At 37.3% G+C, this 18809-nt stretch overlaps 1 protein-coding gene across 1 annotated transcript; it reads right to left on the reverse strand.

The window, feature by feature from the left end:
• Nucleotides 1-421: 421 nt before the first annotated feature.
• On the reverse strand, nucleotides 422-18593 carry LOC131573127 (ALX homeobox protein 1). Its single transcript, XM_058826744.1, has 4 exons — nucleotides 18306-18593; nucleotides 15817-16121; nucleotides 12083-12211; nucleotides 422-1016 (listed from the first exon to the last, which is right to left on the reverse strand). Exons 1-4 carry the CDS (start codon nucleotides 18535-18537, stop codon nucleotides 696-698), a joined length of 987 nt encoding a protein of 328 aa, XP_058682727.1. The 5' UTR covers nucleotides 18538-18593; the 3' UTR covers nucleotides 422-695.
• Nucleotides 18594-18809: the final 216 nt, after the last annotated feature.

An 18809-nucleotide genomic window follows, 5' to 3' on the forward strand; every position in this document is an offset into this window, starting at 1 on the left:
TTTCAGCATTATACTTGACTCCAAAAAAATCTCTTTATCTTTAATAGAAATACACTCAAGTCCATAAAATAAAGTAGTACCTTCTATTCTTATTACATTAGCTGTTCATTGATATAAATTCAACAAGCTCAACATGCATTTAGCAAAAAGCAGAGCTGGCTTAAAGCAGCAGCGCAGTGCTGAGGGAACTCAGTCTACAAATTCTACGTAGAAAATGAATGGTCATATATTTCCTTCTTTGCGTGGTGTGCCTAGAGATTTACATCATGGGTTTAGTATAATAAATTTATTATCCTTTACCAGGTTGTTCCTTTATGAAGTATTCATTTGTAAAGCACAATTTTTTTATACAGGACTGCTAAAAACCATGGAGGAGACACATTTTCTTAGTAGTTTTATTTTTTTTTTTGTAGATTCTATAATCATATTTCATCAACTGGTACAACAAAACATATATAAAAAGCAGAACAAAGAGGGCTTGTTGAGCTTGATGCATAGTAAATCTATTTGGTTTATTCTTGGTTTATTGTTAAATATTATATTGCATTTCTTTAAGCAGACATCGTGTATATTGTGATTTCTAGCATTCCACACACAGCAGCTTATTGTTGTTCCCTTTAAATATGGGAAATAAAAATGGTTTTAGTTTGCTTTAAAAAAAAAAAAAAAAGAAAGTGAGAGAGGGTACTGCTATATTACATGGCCCAGGAAATATTGGCAGCATGCTCTTTAGCTTTCATCCGTAGAACTGCAATGCTGGAGGACCTCCTTTCAAACTCTGGCTTGGTTTCAAAAGCATGTCCATTGGTTGCCCCAGAAAGCAACGAGTCAGTGAAAAAATTATTGAGGGGCATGTGACTGAATTGATTCTGGTGGTTTGAAAAGCCTGTGTAGCCAGAATCTGTCCGGGGTGAATGGGAGTAAGGTGTCATACAGGAGGATGTATCTCGTGGCAGCATGCAGGAGGTAACCACAGAACCACTGGCAGCATTCCCTGCCCACAGATTGTTCTGAATCTGGAACACATAAAATGAATACAATTAAACTTAGATAGTTCATCTTTTGTTTTCTGCAATGCTTGGTTTGCTCTCCTTCATACACAATTAGTTCTCCTCTGAAGGAAGCAACAAGTATTTAACAAGTTCTCTGCAAATCATGTTAGAAAAGAGTATGAAGAGATCACACGAGTCAAAATACGAGATTGTTCACTCAAGAGCAAGGGCTGATGAGTCATGTTCCTAATTTTGTCATCCATTTGCCCTGTGGTGTAGAAACACACAACTGACATCAGAGAAAGGGTGTCAAAAGAGTGTACATGATCATAGATGTTTTCAATATAAATGCTTCTCCTCATTAGAATTCCCACTGTAATGGCAGGAAAAGGGTGAACAAAACAAACTAATTTGGATTTCTCAAGCGACAAAGCCCAACAAGTATTTGAAAAATTTAATAATGAGAAGTGTTGCATAATTACTTTAAAAGAAATGAAACCCTAAAAACAGGAATTACTGATAATACGTTCAAGACCTTTCCTTAAATTTGTTTCAAAGATAGATTTGACATAATATTTCTTTTCATGATTTTTTATGTGAAATTATACTTTGAGGGCCTTTCTGTTTCAGCACTCAGCCTTAACAAGCTGCATTGTGCATCCCTGGAAAACGTTGCATGACAGACTAGGACACAAACATTGTGGTTACCAGCAATGTCTGGAGTAACCATGTATTCAAGCTTTGATGTATAACCCTTTCTATACTTGGCAGTCACTTAAAGCTTCATTCTGAGTCTCAGACCTTCTACCATCTATGTATAGATGCTACTTATGGATAGGTATTTTTCACTTGTTTGTTGCTAGATGAACAGATAGGAAGATTTTTAAGACCTAACATAAGTCAGCTCTTGTTGTTATCTCAGACTGCATGGTCTTTCGTCCCTGCTCTATTCACTTTGATTTGATCAAACTTCACACTCAGCAGCTGCCCTTCTGTTTTTCCAAACTGTCTACTTTCTCGCTATCAGTACTACATGTATATGATATAATTTCTGACATACTCAAACTTCCTCAGTCATTCCTCATTTGCACACACCATTATACAATATACAGCTTTGTATGTCTTCTCCACTTGTATCTATATATCTTTCCTGAATGTTGATATTTTTTTTTGTATAAATAACATCAGGCAAGGCATTTTTAGCCCCCATTTCCAGTACAGATCTTGTCAGCCAGTAACTATATAATTTCCTATTTGTTTTCCTTTGCTAAATTTGTCTTCACTCTAAAAATCTGTAGTCTGTTCAGTGTATCCTTGCCCTGATGCACTACGATTGAGCCCACATGTCTTTGTTCCCTGTGATATGTTGGAGTAACTCAATTACTCTTCAGTTTCAGTTAGCACTGAAAAGTGAATTCCCACTTCAAACTTAATTTTACATTCACATTCCGAATCCATAGACAAAGGAATTTTGACTTTAAGATATAAAGGTTATCTCTCTAGCTGAGTGATTTTTTTCTGCCAAAGTAGAGGTCAGGGGAAGTAATGAATTATGACAGACACACACATACACACACACAAAATGAAAACATGTTTCTAAGGCTGATGAGTTGTGTTTTTTCTCCCATTGCCCTATCACTTTGCAACAGCACATACCCACCAAACCACCAACACGCTAAAGCGATAAATTATAGTTCACTGAACTCATCTAGCTAGAGATCTAGTGCAGATAGGAAGGATGAAATAGTCTTATTTTAAAAGTTAATATTTTAAACAGTTGTATTAGCAAGGTCATTGGGAGCTGACAGCTAATCCAGGCTCCTTGGGAATTCCGGCAGCAAAAAAATAATCCAGTAAATGCTCCATTCCTGTTTCCTGCAAAATCTTGGGGAAAAATCATGGTAGCAACACATCTCCCCAAACTCTGGGTCTGCTCAGCTTGTTCACACAGACATGCATGCATGCAGCTATAGTTCCACACAGTCATGGACGTGCCCTTCCATGCACACACATACACCCACAGAGCTGGGCGCACCTCAGGCTTCTGCTCCTGCATATTTTAGGTAGCCTGCTGGGAGGCGATGGAGGGAGTAATGTGTCTGAGGACAGATATGGAAGATTTTTTCCTCCTCATTGTGAGCCTCCTGAAGTCTACATGAGGAAATCTAAAAGAAGTTTCAGAACTTTCCAGTTGCCTCCTCCCATAATCACTTTTCAGAAGACTCAAACGCCAGCCCATGGGAGACTCTCTACACTTTGACATAGTTCCCAGCTGCCTTATTACTCCTTAATTAACCTACCTGAGCAAGTTTTGACATATAATCAGACAAATTTCCCCAGGGAGAAACTAGTTAATTTACACAGTGTCTAATACATGAGCTATTTCTGAAGGAGTTCATAATCTCCAAAGCTAATTTACATGCAACAAAGCCTTTTTTATCTGACATACTGAAATTTCTTTCTAAGAAATGCTATGGCAAATGCTGCAGTCACCCATGCAGCACAGATATAATTATGGGAGGAATTTTCAAAAAAGATATGTTTAAATACAAACATGAACAAATTTACCTTTAATACAGTCATGATGGGAAGTCTTCAAAAGGTTCAGAGGCTCAGTTAGAAAGTGCCCAATAACCTATGTGGTCTGGAGGAATCACAAAATCACTCCTTCTTTCCATATTTCGAGTAGTTTGGTTTGCAGTAAACTAAGTTTAGTACCACCAATTTTCCTGATATTTTTATCCTAGACAAATCTCCTTCAATTTAGGTTCACTGAGATTGCACAGGTGTAAATGAGAACATAATCCAGCTGCAAATCCTTAAATATGCCAATATCTTTTTAAAGAAACATGTGAACAAGCTATTAATTTCTAAAACTTTTAAAGGAGTGCCCTAGGTTTCTTCCTTAGAGAAAGGAATCCAAATAATTAAACTTAATTCAGGAATGCCAAAAAACTCTAGAAAATCTTTCCATCTTCTCTCATGAGGCAGTTATGCTTTCCAAAACAATGTTTCAGTCATATCAATTTTCTATTCATTTTAGTTGGTGGGATGACTTCACATTTGATATTAAATTTTCATTTCTTTGCAAGGATTTACAACATAAATATCTTGTAGTGAAATTAAGGTGCAGAAAGTATTCCTGTATTAAAAATAAATACAGTAACATTTCACAATAAGTCAAAATGATGAGAACTTCTTCTGGTATGTTAGAAGGAAAAGCAACATTATGTACATGAATTTAAAGAAAATATTTTTCCTCTTAAAATCTTGTGTGATCCATGAACTATATAAAAGGCAATTCAGAGACTGTGAATGAGGCCATACATACAGCACATCTCTGGTTTCTGTTAACATCACAAACAACTTGAGCTTTGCTCTTGTGGTTACCATGAAATTACCAGAGCCCTTCAATATATTTACCTACTGTATGTTTTATACATGCATACACATGCACACACACCCTTCCTGATAGAAAAAGAAATAGGATTTCATAGCTGTGACAAGAACATAACTGGAGAGTTATGGTTGTTAACATGGTTATGATATGATTTCCTAGGCACATGACCTTCTTCTGTTAGACACTGCAGAGGAAAACTAGCTGAGGTAATTGGTCATCCCGCTTGGTTTCATTGCTTTTCTTTATGATAAACTTTCAAACTCCCTGAGCTTCAGCCTTTTTATGCAGCCCCTGGGGAAATCACATAAGCTCAAAGATCAAAATTTTTCCTGGGAATTTTTCTATCACTTCCCTAGCTTTGTTCTCCCATCATCAAACTTTTGACTTGTGTTATTTCTGTGACCTGCTTATCCAGACTAGAGACCATCTCCAGCAGATAGCCCTGTGAGCACACACAACTTCTGCTTGAGTGCACCTGTTCTAGTGCTTCATATGGGATACAAAATTCTAATCTTTTAAGATCTCTAGATATCAAGAGATGTTATTCTTATATTACATAATAGATGTTATATGTAATGAATGTTGCTATAATTACACTAGTAAGTAATTAGAAACTACACATTTACTCTGTGGAAAACAAAAATGGCACTAAATGAAGAGTTAAGGATTTATGTAATTATAGAAAATATGTGAGTGTCAGACTGATTTGCTAAATTTTTAAATACTCCTCTCCTTGCACTGACAGAAATATCAGATCTGTGCTAGCACAAGGAGCTACTTTTGGGAGACTAAATGGAATAGCTGTTACACTGCTCAAAACCACTATAGTTCACATCTTGTATCTGTTGGTCATTCCTGGTCTATCAGCACAATTAATTTTTTCTGTAACTTTCCACTTTTTTTTTTTTTCTGGGTTCCTCTTTAGAGTGTCCAAAATACAGGCAGAAATTTGCCTGTACTTCCCAAGCTTGTAGATTCTCAGAATAACTTAAACTGAAAAGATCCTCTGGGATTATTTTTCTAAACCCTTGCTTGCAGCTAGTCTCAAATTTAGATAAGGTTACTCAAGCCCCAACCAGCCGTGTTTTGAGTCACTCCAGCTGCAGGCCTTCATTAATTTCTATGAGCAACTTGTCCCAATGTTTCACCACTCTCATTGTATTTTTGCATTTCTAGCTAGACTAAACACTTCTCAGTGTTTAATTTGTGATCATTTTGTAGGAGCTGTTGCAATGTGACAAGTGCACATGTGAAGATCACCTGTACTGTATTGGGCTCAGGTATGAGAGAGATGCAGCATACAATTTTCAGATATGAATAAAATGCTAATTAGCACATGTTAGTGAGAAGTTTAATGATACAGATTTAAAATGTGATAGACACCTTTAGTCCACTTTTGCCTTACACATGGTGAACAAAATAAAAATTGGACCGTTAGATTCCACATTTAAACAAGTCTGCTAGGCTTCAAAATAATGTAGGATTTGAAAAGCCATCAAGCTTTTACTCTTGTATGGGATGTTTTGTAAACTGTAAATTCTCTCTACTGCAATCTTGAGGCCAGCTACAATATGGATTAATTATATTACAACCCTATTATACAGTTAAAGACAATATTTCATATTTTGAAAAATACTATTAAAAATGTTGTGTATCTTAGAAAAAAAAAAAGAAAAAAAAAGAGAGAGAGAGAATTTGCCATAAAATTAAGCCCCAGTAAAGTCATTCACACTTTAAAAGATACATGTTTCACACAGAAACCCCACAGAGCAACAAACTGGATGTTGAGACTATGAGAAGGACCACATACAGTGGTGGCTTATTACCCAGAAAAAATAAAAGTGGAGTGCAAAAGCTACTTTGTGTGGAGCAGACACCACCCAGAAAGATTAGAAGTGTCACTTCACTCTTGTTGGAAGATCAGCCACAGCCAGGAAAGCGAGCACACATGCAGCAGGACACACGCCATGCAGGTGGTAGCTCAGCCCGAGCTCCATGCATGAGTGTGTGATAAAACCTCTTTGAAGCTAGCTCAGATATGTCTGCCACAACCACTCCTACTTAATCAGGGTACCCATAGCCTTAATGAACTATTGTGATTAACTGTCATTTATATGTCTACTACAGTTAAAAGAAATTTTAAGTCATATAACATGTGGCGTCTAATACATTCCATATGAACATTTAATTGGAGCATGTAACTTTGATTATTGCTAATGAGGATTAGCCATATGTACTAAGGCTATAATGATGATCCAAGGACTTGGTACTTAACACATGTATGCTGATACCAATTCTACACTCTTTGACTGCCAGCACATCATGTGATGCCATGCTGTTCAACATATTAATTTGATTTATCATTCTGGTGGATGGAATGCAAACTTCAGCCTCTTCCTTCTGTTTCTGAGATTTCAACATTTTCCTTTCTTTCTAGACCTTCTATATCACTCCTGTTCCCATTCTTTGGAAAAGCCTTTGTTGTCTTAGGATTCCTACCTGCACTATATTGAGTTTTTTCAATTGAAACAAAAAATTAAATTCAATCCTATCCAAGTCTTCCCTGCATTTTCAAGAAAATTTTAAAAAAACACAAACATTTTACATGTGACATTAAGAGGGAAAGTAGGGTGGTGTGACAAAATTAATCCTTTTAAAAGAACTTCAGAAGAAAAATTACAACAAATGAACATGATTCAAAGAACAAGTAAAAAGGAGGAAAGATGCAAAGAAAGAACCTATCTGGAAGAAAAATGTCGACCTTTGTTATCAGCTTTTCAGTAATACAGTTTAATGTTTATTTACATACTGATGCACTTATTTATAAAGACAACAGCTTTATTAGTTTAATTCACACAGGGAAAGCTGGAAGTCTGTGTGATAATATTATAGGCTCTTGCATGCGTAAATAAGGAGGGCGTAGAATGAAATTTTGTCTCAGGTTTTCTTGTTAGTTCTCATAGGTAATCATTGAATCTGATGAGATCAAGTACCCTTTGTAACAGGAGCCTTCCCACTAACACAGTGTGGCAGAGGGAGTCAAGTAAAGACCAATAAGGTAAGAGAAGAACAGAGCTAAAGAGACTTTTTATTGTTCCTCTTCCAACATATCACTCATACATCTGTGTAAGATAACTACAGATGACTGCAGATGAACCAGGTATCAGAATAAAAAATGCTTAGAGATCATCTTACTTATTTTACACCTTATGTTTTAGGAATAAAAAATTTAATTGATCAGATTTTTGACAGCTGTAAAGGGAATCCGTGTCTGGTATAAAAGTCCCTTTGGTTAAGTTTCCTAAGCACAAATGTCTAATACTTATCTGACCATGACTGCCTAAGATGAAGGATAGATCCTTCTTTTAAATCCTGTTCATCAACACTTCAACAGTGTCTCAGATATCCTGACACATGTTTAATAACACCCTACACTGTATTTAAGTGACCACATTAACTATGGCTTATTTACTGACATTCACCCCGGTGAAATGAAGTAAACTTCCCCATGAAGGGTATCTGCATTAATTTCCCAGCTGATGTTAAGATGTTGTATCTTCACTTTCATATCATCAGTAGGCTATTGTTAGTTAAGCTAAAACTGTCTAGGATATGTGTACTCCTGAGTGCATTTAAGATGACTTAGACCACAATGTGTTGCATCTACAAGAGAACCTTGAAGTTCAAACACTGAAGCTAATGAAACTGAAAACTTTTACTAAAATGAATGAAAATCACTGTGAATAAAATTTTCCTAGAAAAATCTGATTTTCAGCATAATGTTTTTAAAGCCTTGAAAAAAACATCTGAATAAGAGGTGGTTGTTCTAGAATGTTGTACAAACGGCCCTCCTCTGTAACCCAGGTTTTGACTGTATAATTAATGGAAAATATATGCATGCAGAATTTGTCCAGTTTAGGAGATTTTCAATTTCTTGGCAGGTAGATGAACAATTAAAAAACAAACAACAAAAAAACCCACAACAAACAAACAAAAAAAAACCCCAAAAAAACCAGCAACCAACATCTGAAGTCAATATACTGTAAAAATAATTAAGGTTAGACTGAAAGAGCAAAGCAAAGAATTATGAACTACCAAAAAATAATCTAAATTGTTATTATTGTGAAGATAAAGATGTGGAATTTAGTAGCAAAATTAGCCTGGATTATAGAGACAGATGTTGGACCAGACCACCTTCAGAGGTCACTTCCAATCTCAACTTTTCTCTGATTCAGAGCCAACCTTCTGTCTGAAATGAGTTGAAAGATTCATTTTCCTACAGGAAAAACCTTCGGGTTTATGAAGTCACACAATGCCTAGCAGCATTATGTTCTTAATTTGTATTTGATGAAGATAATTGGTGAGGAGACTAAGCAGAAGTCTCCACTGCACCCTCTGTTGACTGCAAAGAGACTGATGCTTCTGCTGGAATGCAACCGAGATGTGTTTTCTCAACATATGCATGGTTGGACTCAAAACAGAAAATCTGCAGGCTGCAAATCCATATAATGCACACCAGAAATTCATATTTGTTCCTGCTCTTTCTGCCATAAAGCTGTAAATTTCTCAGCTTGATTTCATTGTTCTTCAACATTCAACCTATATTTTTTTCCAGCAACAGAGAGTCTGTTTTTCTCTGTGATTCTTAAATAAGCGCTAGTGATCTGTGCTCTACAATCCACAAGAAAAATTTAACTATTTATTTAAAAGTATGGAAAAGCTTGTCTAATATTTGCCTATTGTCACAAGAGAAGTGCCTGTGGTGGTGTTGGTACATGAATAAAGATAAAGGAAAAAGGATATTTGTTTTCTTTTCTTACATTAACTACAATGAAATAAAGGAATTGTTGGGGAAATCAATATATAACATTACAATAAAACAATTTTAAATACCATTTCTGCCTGAGTTCTGGGATAGATTGATGAATTTATAGCAAATCAGGTGCTGTATATTTATTTTCCGTAAGTGAAGCACTTACGACATCTGGTTCAAAATATTTGAATGCAGTGATGTTAGTAGTCATTGTTTTTAAAACAGATTTTCACTGTCTCAGTCATTCTCACTGGAAATGTTATATACATGATAGAGATGTGGTTTTACTGAAGGAGAGGATTTCATAGCATGAAAACTATGAAGAATTACCACCACAACAGCAAGAACATGTATTATTTTTATTAAATGTTCTGTGATAATTGCCTGGATACCTACTCATATACAGAAAAGTAGCCAACTTTTTCTCTGACGAGCGGGCTACCTTGTTTTTATCATGTAGCCAAGCTATGCATGCAACCACTCAGCTCAAACAGCCAATGCAAAGTGCACTCACACCTTCATTTAGCTCCTTGCTCCTGTCCTTGAAGTACAGAACAGCACAGCGCAGCATTCTCATGCAGGTGACCAGACCAAATCACACATTTGTGCCTCACTGTTTTCCTGCAGTCTGTTAGTCTGTGGTTGTAGGTGAGCACGTTGCATTCGTGTTTGTGAATGAGTACACGTCTTGTATTTCTACACAGAAATTTCAGAGATGCTTGATCAAAGATTATGGGGCCAGCATTTGCATTTCAATCTTCTGTTGTTAAGAATCTATTAATTAGTGATGGAAATATTCGTCAGGATGAAGATTAGTTGTGTTATCTGTCTAGCAGATATTTTTTGGCAAAAATATAAACAGAAATGCAGTGAATTAATCTTTTTAACAATCTGAAAGTATGGAACAGGTATTTTAATTTGTTAGAATTTTATAGATCTTATTATCATATAGTTAAGAAATGTGAGATTTTTGAAAAACATTAATTTTAGGACAATCATTTTAAGTGCTTACCAATGACTTATATTATTCCATTATCTTATACTAATGAAACATTCGTCATTTAGGAAAATATGTAGATGGAATCCTACTAAAAATACAAGATAAGCTGGCAGATACAAATTTAGTCTAGAAATCCCAAAGCTTCAACACTGCTCCTTGTATCACTTGTTGTGATGCTATAGGTAACTCAGAAAAACCTCCAAGGAGAGTTGACCACCTTGAATGAGATCTGTGAGTGAATGCATATCTGTGTTTTTGCGAAAACCTAAGATTTTGTCCACCTAAACACACAGTCATGCAGCAGTTGCTAAAGCAATTTGGGTTATTGCCCTGCTACCTTTTAAAACAAGACCAGGCAGACTTACAAGTGACACCACAGATGAAATGGTTGTGTCCATGTTCTGAGCTGCTGGAACACAAGCCAGCTCTGGCCCGGGCACCATACCCAGAAACATGTAACCTCCTCAGAGGTAAAGCATGTTAAACTGAGTAGATGACACATGACCCCTGGTTCATAGCCAATCACATTCATAGAATCACTAAGAAAAGACCTCCAAGAACATCAGGTCCAACATTTGACCAAACGCTGCCATGATATATTAGAGCATAGCATAATTGTCATTTCCAGTCAATTCTTGAGCACTTCTAGGGATGGTGACTCCACCACCCCAGTGCTTAACCACCATTTCAGTGAAAAAATTCTTCCTGATGTCTGACCTGAACCTCCCTTGGCTCAGCTTGAGGCTAAGTCCTCTTGACCTGTCACTTGTTCCCTGGGAGAAGAGACCAAGGCCCATCTTGCTACAGTCTCATTTCATGCAGTTGAAGAGAGTGGTAAGGGAGACCTTATCACCCTTATGCACCACCTTTTCTCCAGGCAAAGAAGCCCAGCTCCTTCAGCTGCTTCTCATAGTATGTGTGTTCCAGGCCTTTCCCCAGCTCCGTTGTCCTTCTCTGGCCTTCTCTGGACTCGCTCCAGCCCCTCCATGTCCTTCTCACAGTGAAGAGCCCAGAACTGGACACAGCACTCGAGGTGTGGCCGCACCACTGCCAAGCACAGGGGGACAATCCCTGCCCTGGTCCAGGCCAGGATGCCATTGGCTTTCTTGGCCACCTGGGCAAACGCTGGCTCATGTTCAGCTGCTGTCAACCAGTGCCCACAGGCCCTTCTCTGCTGGGACAACTTCCAGCCACTCTTACCCTGAGGAACTCTTCATCCAGCCAATTTAGAGCATGACTAAAGCAAGCTCACATATAACATATTCTTAAGGTTGGCAGAGACCCTGCTACCTAATGAAGCTGAGGAGCACCAGAACACCAGAAGTGGAAGAGAGCCATGCAAGAATTTTTGCTTTGTATGGTGCTTTTTTAATTAATTATGTGGTAAAGGCAACGTGAAGCCAGAGACAAGAAAAAAAATGGATCCAGAATAAAAATGTTCAATGTGCTAAAGCAAGCAAGGAGACAAAAGCAGAGAGTGAGGTAAAGCAGTAAACCAAAGAACAGAGACAGAAGATTATGACCTTATTACACAGTATAACTTATTATTTACTAACAGGGAACTGAAAAAATAAAAAAAAACAAATTAAATCAAACACAATGGTCTGAGAAAGCTCTCCTGTCCCTCTGCCTCTCTCCCCCAGCAATATACATGCAGTTCTGATTCTTCATGGCTATATTACAGTTTCATGCTAGTAGGAGACTCATTCTATTGAATGGTCTGGTGAGGTCCATAAAGAAATGGTGCATGTTTAACACATCAGAAGGAAGCTAGAGATCAGATAGTTTCTACCTCATCCTAGAAAAGCATACAAAACCGGAGTTGTTTAGATGGCTGCTAAATGTAGAACCAAAGTATTGCTTGGTCTTTACCATACCTGAGGGTAGCTGTCAGTCCTTGGAAGAACAGATATATCATAGGTGGCAGCAAAGTGGCTCTTAGCTTGCTGGATCTGACCATAGCGTTCTCTTTTTCTCCATTTTGCTCTTCGATTCTGAAACCAAACCTATAGCATACAAGGAAAGAGTCTTCAGGGTACAAAAAATTATATACTGTGCAGAGGGTTTTAGGAAAATATAAGGTTTTGGACACTGGCTTTGAAAATTTCTGTTTATCTACAAAAGGGAAGTTTTCCACCTGAAAATTAATTTTTTACTGTTTCAATCTTGCAAATGTCACACCTTCTTAACTTTTGCTAGCTATTTTAAATGCACATATTGTTTCATTTATATTATCTCAAAAAACCCACAAAACCCCAAACAAACAAGAAAAAACCAACCTGAGAAAGATCAGCCTGTAGCAAGTAAAGAAGCATTCTCTTAAATCCCCATGCCTACTGATTTGCTATGACTACCCATTATCTGCCTCCTAAATGTGTCCATAATCTTTATTAAGTGCAGTAAAAAAAAGGCAGGAAAAACTGGCACAAGGACAGTAGCGTCCTCAGCAGGAAAATTTCCTATAAAGAAGTTTAAAAGGCCAGGAAGATAATAAAAAGTCACCATGTCACAGACAGTTTTTGAATTATTGTGAATTTTTGTTCACATTGGTGTTAGGTGATATCTGTTTCTTATAATGGAAGACAAAAGAATTGCACTTTAGACTATGGAATAATTTGGATTTTATGCTTGAATTTCTTTATACTCCCTGGTTTGTTCTGTAATATTTTGAGTGTCAACTATTATATCAAAAACCTGTTATACATACATTTCTTTCTGTTACTGATAACTGTCATTGTCCCATGGTCTTAATAATTTCTTTTTGTCTTTCAGACAGTTTACTTTAAACTGGTTAGGAATTATCCTGATGAATAAAGGGGATTGATAAGGAAAGTAACACTGTATAAGAGTAATATCCAACCAGTCATTATTGTTCTGGTGTAAGCAAGCTCACTGAGACTTTTTTAAGAAGACATAGTTTTAACTGAACCATTACTTTTTGTAAAGGAAACAATGGCATTAGTTAGTCATCCTGCTAAATTGATCATTAATTCATTTTGATGTATATATATATATACATGAATGGGGTTTTTAATACATACTTCCTGTATTTTGAGGGATATTTTCTAATTCCATATTGTGGGATATTCAAAAAAAACACTGTTTGGTTTATAATTACATTCTTGGTTAGATCTTTAGAGAGCTCAATTGTGTTTTGATACTGCTTAAACAACCAGGACATAATTTTGCTCATTTTCGCTCTCAAGGACTTGTGGCAGATGTATTATGTGCAATCTTTTAAAAGATTCAGCAATGAAAGCAAGGCTTATGCATATAACTCCTGAGAATATATTGTTAGGAACTTTGGAGGTAAATTTGTGTTATTTATGATGCCTGAGATTCAGCAAAAAGAAAAAGGAAGGGAAGAAAAAAATCTCTTGTCTCCACAGGAGGCATCAAGGACACGATAAGGAAATTTAGTCCTGAAGTTCTTTCCTTGAAAAAAGACCTTGACAGTCTTCTTAAAATGGGTACCAATTACTGGACTGACATGCAGCAGGAAAGAGAACAACTTAGATAAATTAGGTTCAGGTTGGCTCTCTCTGCATGTGTGCAGGACAAATATTAAATTGGATGTTGATGAAATGGTGGTGAAGGGAACTGTGGGTAAGGTATCCAGCTGATCACTCTGCTACACTAAATCAAACAATTTGCTTGAATTCATAGAAGTAAATGAGAAAAAGCACATATTTTTTTCCTTTGACAATCCCTCAAAATGTTTCTGTTTACACCACTTTACTAGAAACTTACTCTTGGCAGAGATAAAGTAACCATTTGCCTCCACAAAGAAATGTAGAAATCTGCTGCTTGTTATCCTTGAATTGCCAGATGCTTGCCTTTAATGACGTAAGGCCTTGCAAATTGCTTAATCTTGTGATGGAATACTCTTGTTACTCTGGATAGAAATGATCAACATGTCCTTTCATATTTAGCATATGAGAAATGCAGAGATCAGTTATCTTTTAAGCATGGTAAGAACATGTTTAAATAAAATAGAAATAGATACTCTATGAAAGTCTGATATAGACATATATTTTTCATTTACTGTCTTATTTTTAATACTTTTACTATGTGAAGCCTCTAAATCTTAGAAAAAAAATGTGATTAAAAAGTCAGATGACACACTTTAGTTCAATTTTCCCCTCCCTGTTCTCACTATTAATTTTCTCTTGAAGTAGTTCTTCGTATTCCAGAATTACGCATTTGTTAGAACAGTGTTTTAACATTATGCTACCTTCTTTTTTCTAAGTCAAGACTAAATCCCAATGAACGCAAGTCATACTTGGAAAGCTGTACCAAATTCAGGGGAGGGGTTGTGCAGAGCCTAAAGAGTTAAAAGCCACAGAAACAAATTCCATTGACATTGCTGCTATCACATCGTCGTAACCGGACACACAGTTTTGGACCCTGTTTTCTGATGACAACAGCAAATGTGGTGCCTGCTTGAAGAGACATTAAGAGAACACTTCTTTACAAAATTAATAAGCTGACTTTCTTTCTGAAAGTGTTTCTGATTTAATTTCAGTTTGTATGCATGTGCACTGACGTCTATTTCTCTATGTGCATGTGTGAGTATGTATTTAATTACAAGTTGTGAAGTTGTTATCATATTCAAGTCACTAAATTTTAAAAATTAATCCCAGTCTATAAGAATCAACAGGATTGTTATTCTTTAAATTGAAATAATGATTATTACCAGAACAGGGAAGATATCTTAAATTAAGATGAACTTGTAAAATGTGGCTCACATCCTCTTCTAATAGAGGGCGTCTAAACAAGGGAAAGGCTGCATTTCCTGGATATTTAGCTTCTTTTCTCACCATTGTACATCAAAAGCCATAAATATTATTTGGATTACTATATGAGCACACACTGAATGGATCACATTTGTATGCAGTTGCAATACTCAAATAATGTACTATGTGGTCACCAGTGCGTTTCGTTCTAAAAACTAGAGTAACATTATTCATCAGTTATGAAAGTTTAAAAACCAGAAACTGTACCTCCTAATTTTGTGATTTTTAAGATCATTCCATACAAAAAAGATAAAAGGATTATGTCCTTGTTTTATACAGGCAAAAACCACACATACGCACACATATCTATGTTTACATATAAGAGGTATAGTATATAAATATAGGTGTATAGATACTTATACACATTTATGTATGTGCTCTTTCGCTGCACACTCTTTGGATAGAAGCAAGGAATTTGATTACTGTTTAGACTGTAATTTTCATGCCATAATACATATAGAATCCTCTGCATCCGAGTTCTGCATTGTCATCAGTCTGAACGACAAGTCTTTAGTGGAATCTTTACACATAACAATTTATGTTTTCACTGCCTGGAATTTTACAAGAAATCAAGACAGCTTTACTATTGATGTTGCTTTCCCATCCTTTAAACAAGTGTTCAGAACTGCAACACAAGCTATCTAAAAAATAAGTTATTTTAGCACTACAGCATAACATCTCGCGTCCATAAAGAAATGAAGCAAAATTAGCTGTTTACTTTAGCTTCAAGAGCTTTTGTACAATCCCCAAGAGTGTAATTTACTCATTCCTACAGTGCACAATTTGCCATAGACATGCTGAAATCTGGTTCCTACCTGGACTCTGGCCTCAGTGAGCTCTGTTCTCAGAGCTAGCTGTTCTCTTACATAGACATCAGGGTAGTGAGTTTTCTGGAATACTTTCTCCAGTTCCTCCAGCTGCAAACTGGTGAAAGTTGTTCTGTGCCTCCTCTTCTTACTGCTGGAAACATTGCTGTCACACTTATCACCAAGTTCATCCAGGTCCCCCTTCTCCTGCAGCCCTTTCACTGGAGACATCCTGAGATTGTTGCAATTGTCCATGGGCCTGCTCAGCTCTGTGTGAAGAGGCTGTCCTTCCACTTTAGTAATCCCGTAGTTCACTGTACACAAGGTGGGTTAACAGCTGGTTAATAAATGATCAAGGGGGAAGGAGAGGTGTTTAGATTCAGGAGCTCATATAAAACAGTTTCACAAGGAACAAGGTTCCATCGTGGCAGTGTTATTTCTATATGAGATCATGGAAGAGGAATTTGCAATATTAAGTACAGACAGAATAAAAGTATGAAATCACATTGAATTTTAACTGAGAAATACATCTGAAAATATCATCTGAAAACTTACAGAGTAAGTAGTAATAAGTTACATTTATATAATACTATATAATATTACAGAGTAGAGAAATAAGTTACAGAGTAAGGAGACTGTACAAGAGATTTGGGCATTTTCACTCTGCTGCTACTGCCGCTAAAGTAGTTAACAACCCATGAAATCAGCATCAGCTAGAGTTGTACAGATAAGGAACCTTAGCCCAAAACAGATTTTCATAGAAGAGGCACAAAGCTATTGACAAATGTGCCTTTAAACTTGGAAGCAAATGTAAAAACCTCTATTTCTATGAAAATACAAACTAACAATGAAGCAAAATGAATAGGTGTAAATTGACAAATCAAGAAGCAAATGAAACCAAAAATTAAATTCACACTTAAAATTCAATAAATTCCATATACCCTCTTTTAGGTTTGTGAAGTGGAATTGTTTCCAATGAGGTTTGTTACAGTTATAAAATACAGGACATTTCTTCAAAATGTCAACATATTAAAAGAGATTGTTTCATGTACTTTGCAAAAGGATTGCAGGAACTATTTGTCTTTAGGTAAAACTTGAGTGGCAGAGATAAGAAATATTCCACAGTAGCTCCTTAATAAGAAATTAAAACAATTTCTATTTTTAACTTATTTCATACTACTGGAAAAGTAATGAGATAAGTTAAAGAATTTAAAAATACTCTTTTTTCTTTTCTAAGAAAAAGGTGGGAAAAAGACTCAAACTCCATTGAAATTAAAACTTACAAAGATTCTGCGTAACAGAATAAGCTTGCTTTGAGATTTTCTACATTTCTCGGTCATTTCTTTTCTTTCAATTTGAGATGATTGTAATGAAACACAATTTTTAGATACTTACCATCAACGCATACATAGATAGGAAATGCCCCAAAACCCTCGAGGCACACAATAAATTAGCTAATTAAGAAAAGCTCCAATGTATAAATCAATTTTCTATAGGTTTTTCTGTTCTAAATCACACTTGAAGAAATATATCAGTATTTCTTACAAATTTTTTCATACAAATAAAAGAACTTTCTCAAAAAATATATATAATTCAATGACTATATGAAATCAAAAAATATGATATTGCTAGTCTTCTTAATGCAGCTGATCTTAACCATGCTTTCCAATTTTTCTAAGAAATTATTTTTAAAATTTCTTTCTATAGCGATTTTCATCATGTTGGAATAATGAGGAAGATCTTAAATGTTTTAAAAAGGAAATATTCAACATTATCCTTGTCTATGAGAGAGAAAATTTGAATACTTGATAAAATGTTTAACACTATTCTTCGGAAGAGCGAAGTGGTTTTCCGAAGAATCACCTCTACTCGTCTTTTGGTAACACGGCAGAGAGCCCAGCTACTGTCGCAGGACGATATTTGAGGGAAGCAAAGATGACGGAGCGATTCCCTGCCTGGGTCGGCACGGCCGTGTCCGGGGTCCCGCCGACATCCGGCGATGCTTTTTCCCGGCGGTTCGCTGGGTGAAAACGCCGCGGCTCGCAGAGGGACCGGGGGTGGCTGGGGAGCGGCCGGAGGGCGAGCAGGGGCCGATCAGGGGGTGGCCAGGGTAAGGGGGTACCGGGGGTACCGGGGGTACCGGGGGGGGCCGTGCCCCGCAGCGCTCTCCGGGACCCGCCGGTCCCCCCGCGGGCTGTGCCCGAGCCACGCTCTCGGCCAGCCGGGGGGACCCGGGCCGGGGCCGGTGGGGACGGCAGTAGCTGAAGGGCTGCACCGAAAGGAAAAGAGCTCTTCGAAGCAGGCGTTTGCCTTCTCCCGGAATTCTTTTTATTAGAAGTGGTAGCAGAATTATAACAGTAGTATTGTTACTGTTATTGTTATTTTACTACGACCTGACAGCTCCTCGCATGCCCACAGCTGCACAGCTGCCTTTGGTCTCTCCCTGCCCTCCCCCGTACATCCCCAGGAGGGAGAATAACCCTGGGATGACGACTCACCGCTGTTGTCCTGGCAGGGTGATGTCCTCTCCAGCCTCACATGATGCTCAGCTCTCTGCAGAGGGTTGAAGGCCTGTACGCATTTGCTGCCTGACGTTTTGCTATAAAAGGACTCATTGTCCAAAGTTTCCATAACGTGCTCCAAACTGCCTCCTGCTCCCATATAAAAGTCACTGTTCTTGCTCGGCTGGCTCTTCAGGGCAAACTTCTCGCTCAGAAAATCCATAATCATCTAAGGCTGTTTGAGAGCCTCTTCTCTAGACAGAGGCTGGACTGTGAGCAAGGGAGGGAGAGTGAGTGGATGGGAGGGAAGGAAGGAGGGAGGAAGAGGCGTTCAGTGCTCAGGGAGCTGTTTTGCCTCTGAGCCTTTGATTTGTCTTGTCTTGAAAGGGGAACCCGAAGTTGCTCTTATATCTTGAAGCTCAGCAGGACTTCTTGTGCAACCTCCCATTTCTAATGAATATGAAATTAAGCAAGCAGTCTAACTCCACCCCAGGTCCCCCA

This window comes from Poecile atricapillus, chromosome Z, assembly GCF_030490865.1.
Source record: "Poecile atricapillus isolate bPoeAtr1 chromosome Z, bPoeAtr1.hap1, whole genome shotgun sequence".
NCBI classification, from domain to species: domain Eukaryota; kingdom Metazoa; phylum Chordata; class Aves; order Passeriformes; family Paridae; genus Poecile; species Poecile atricapillus.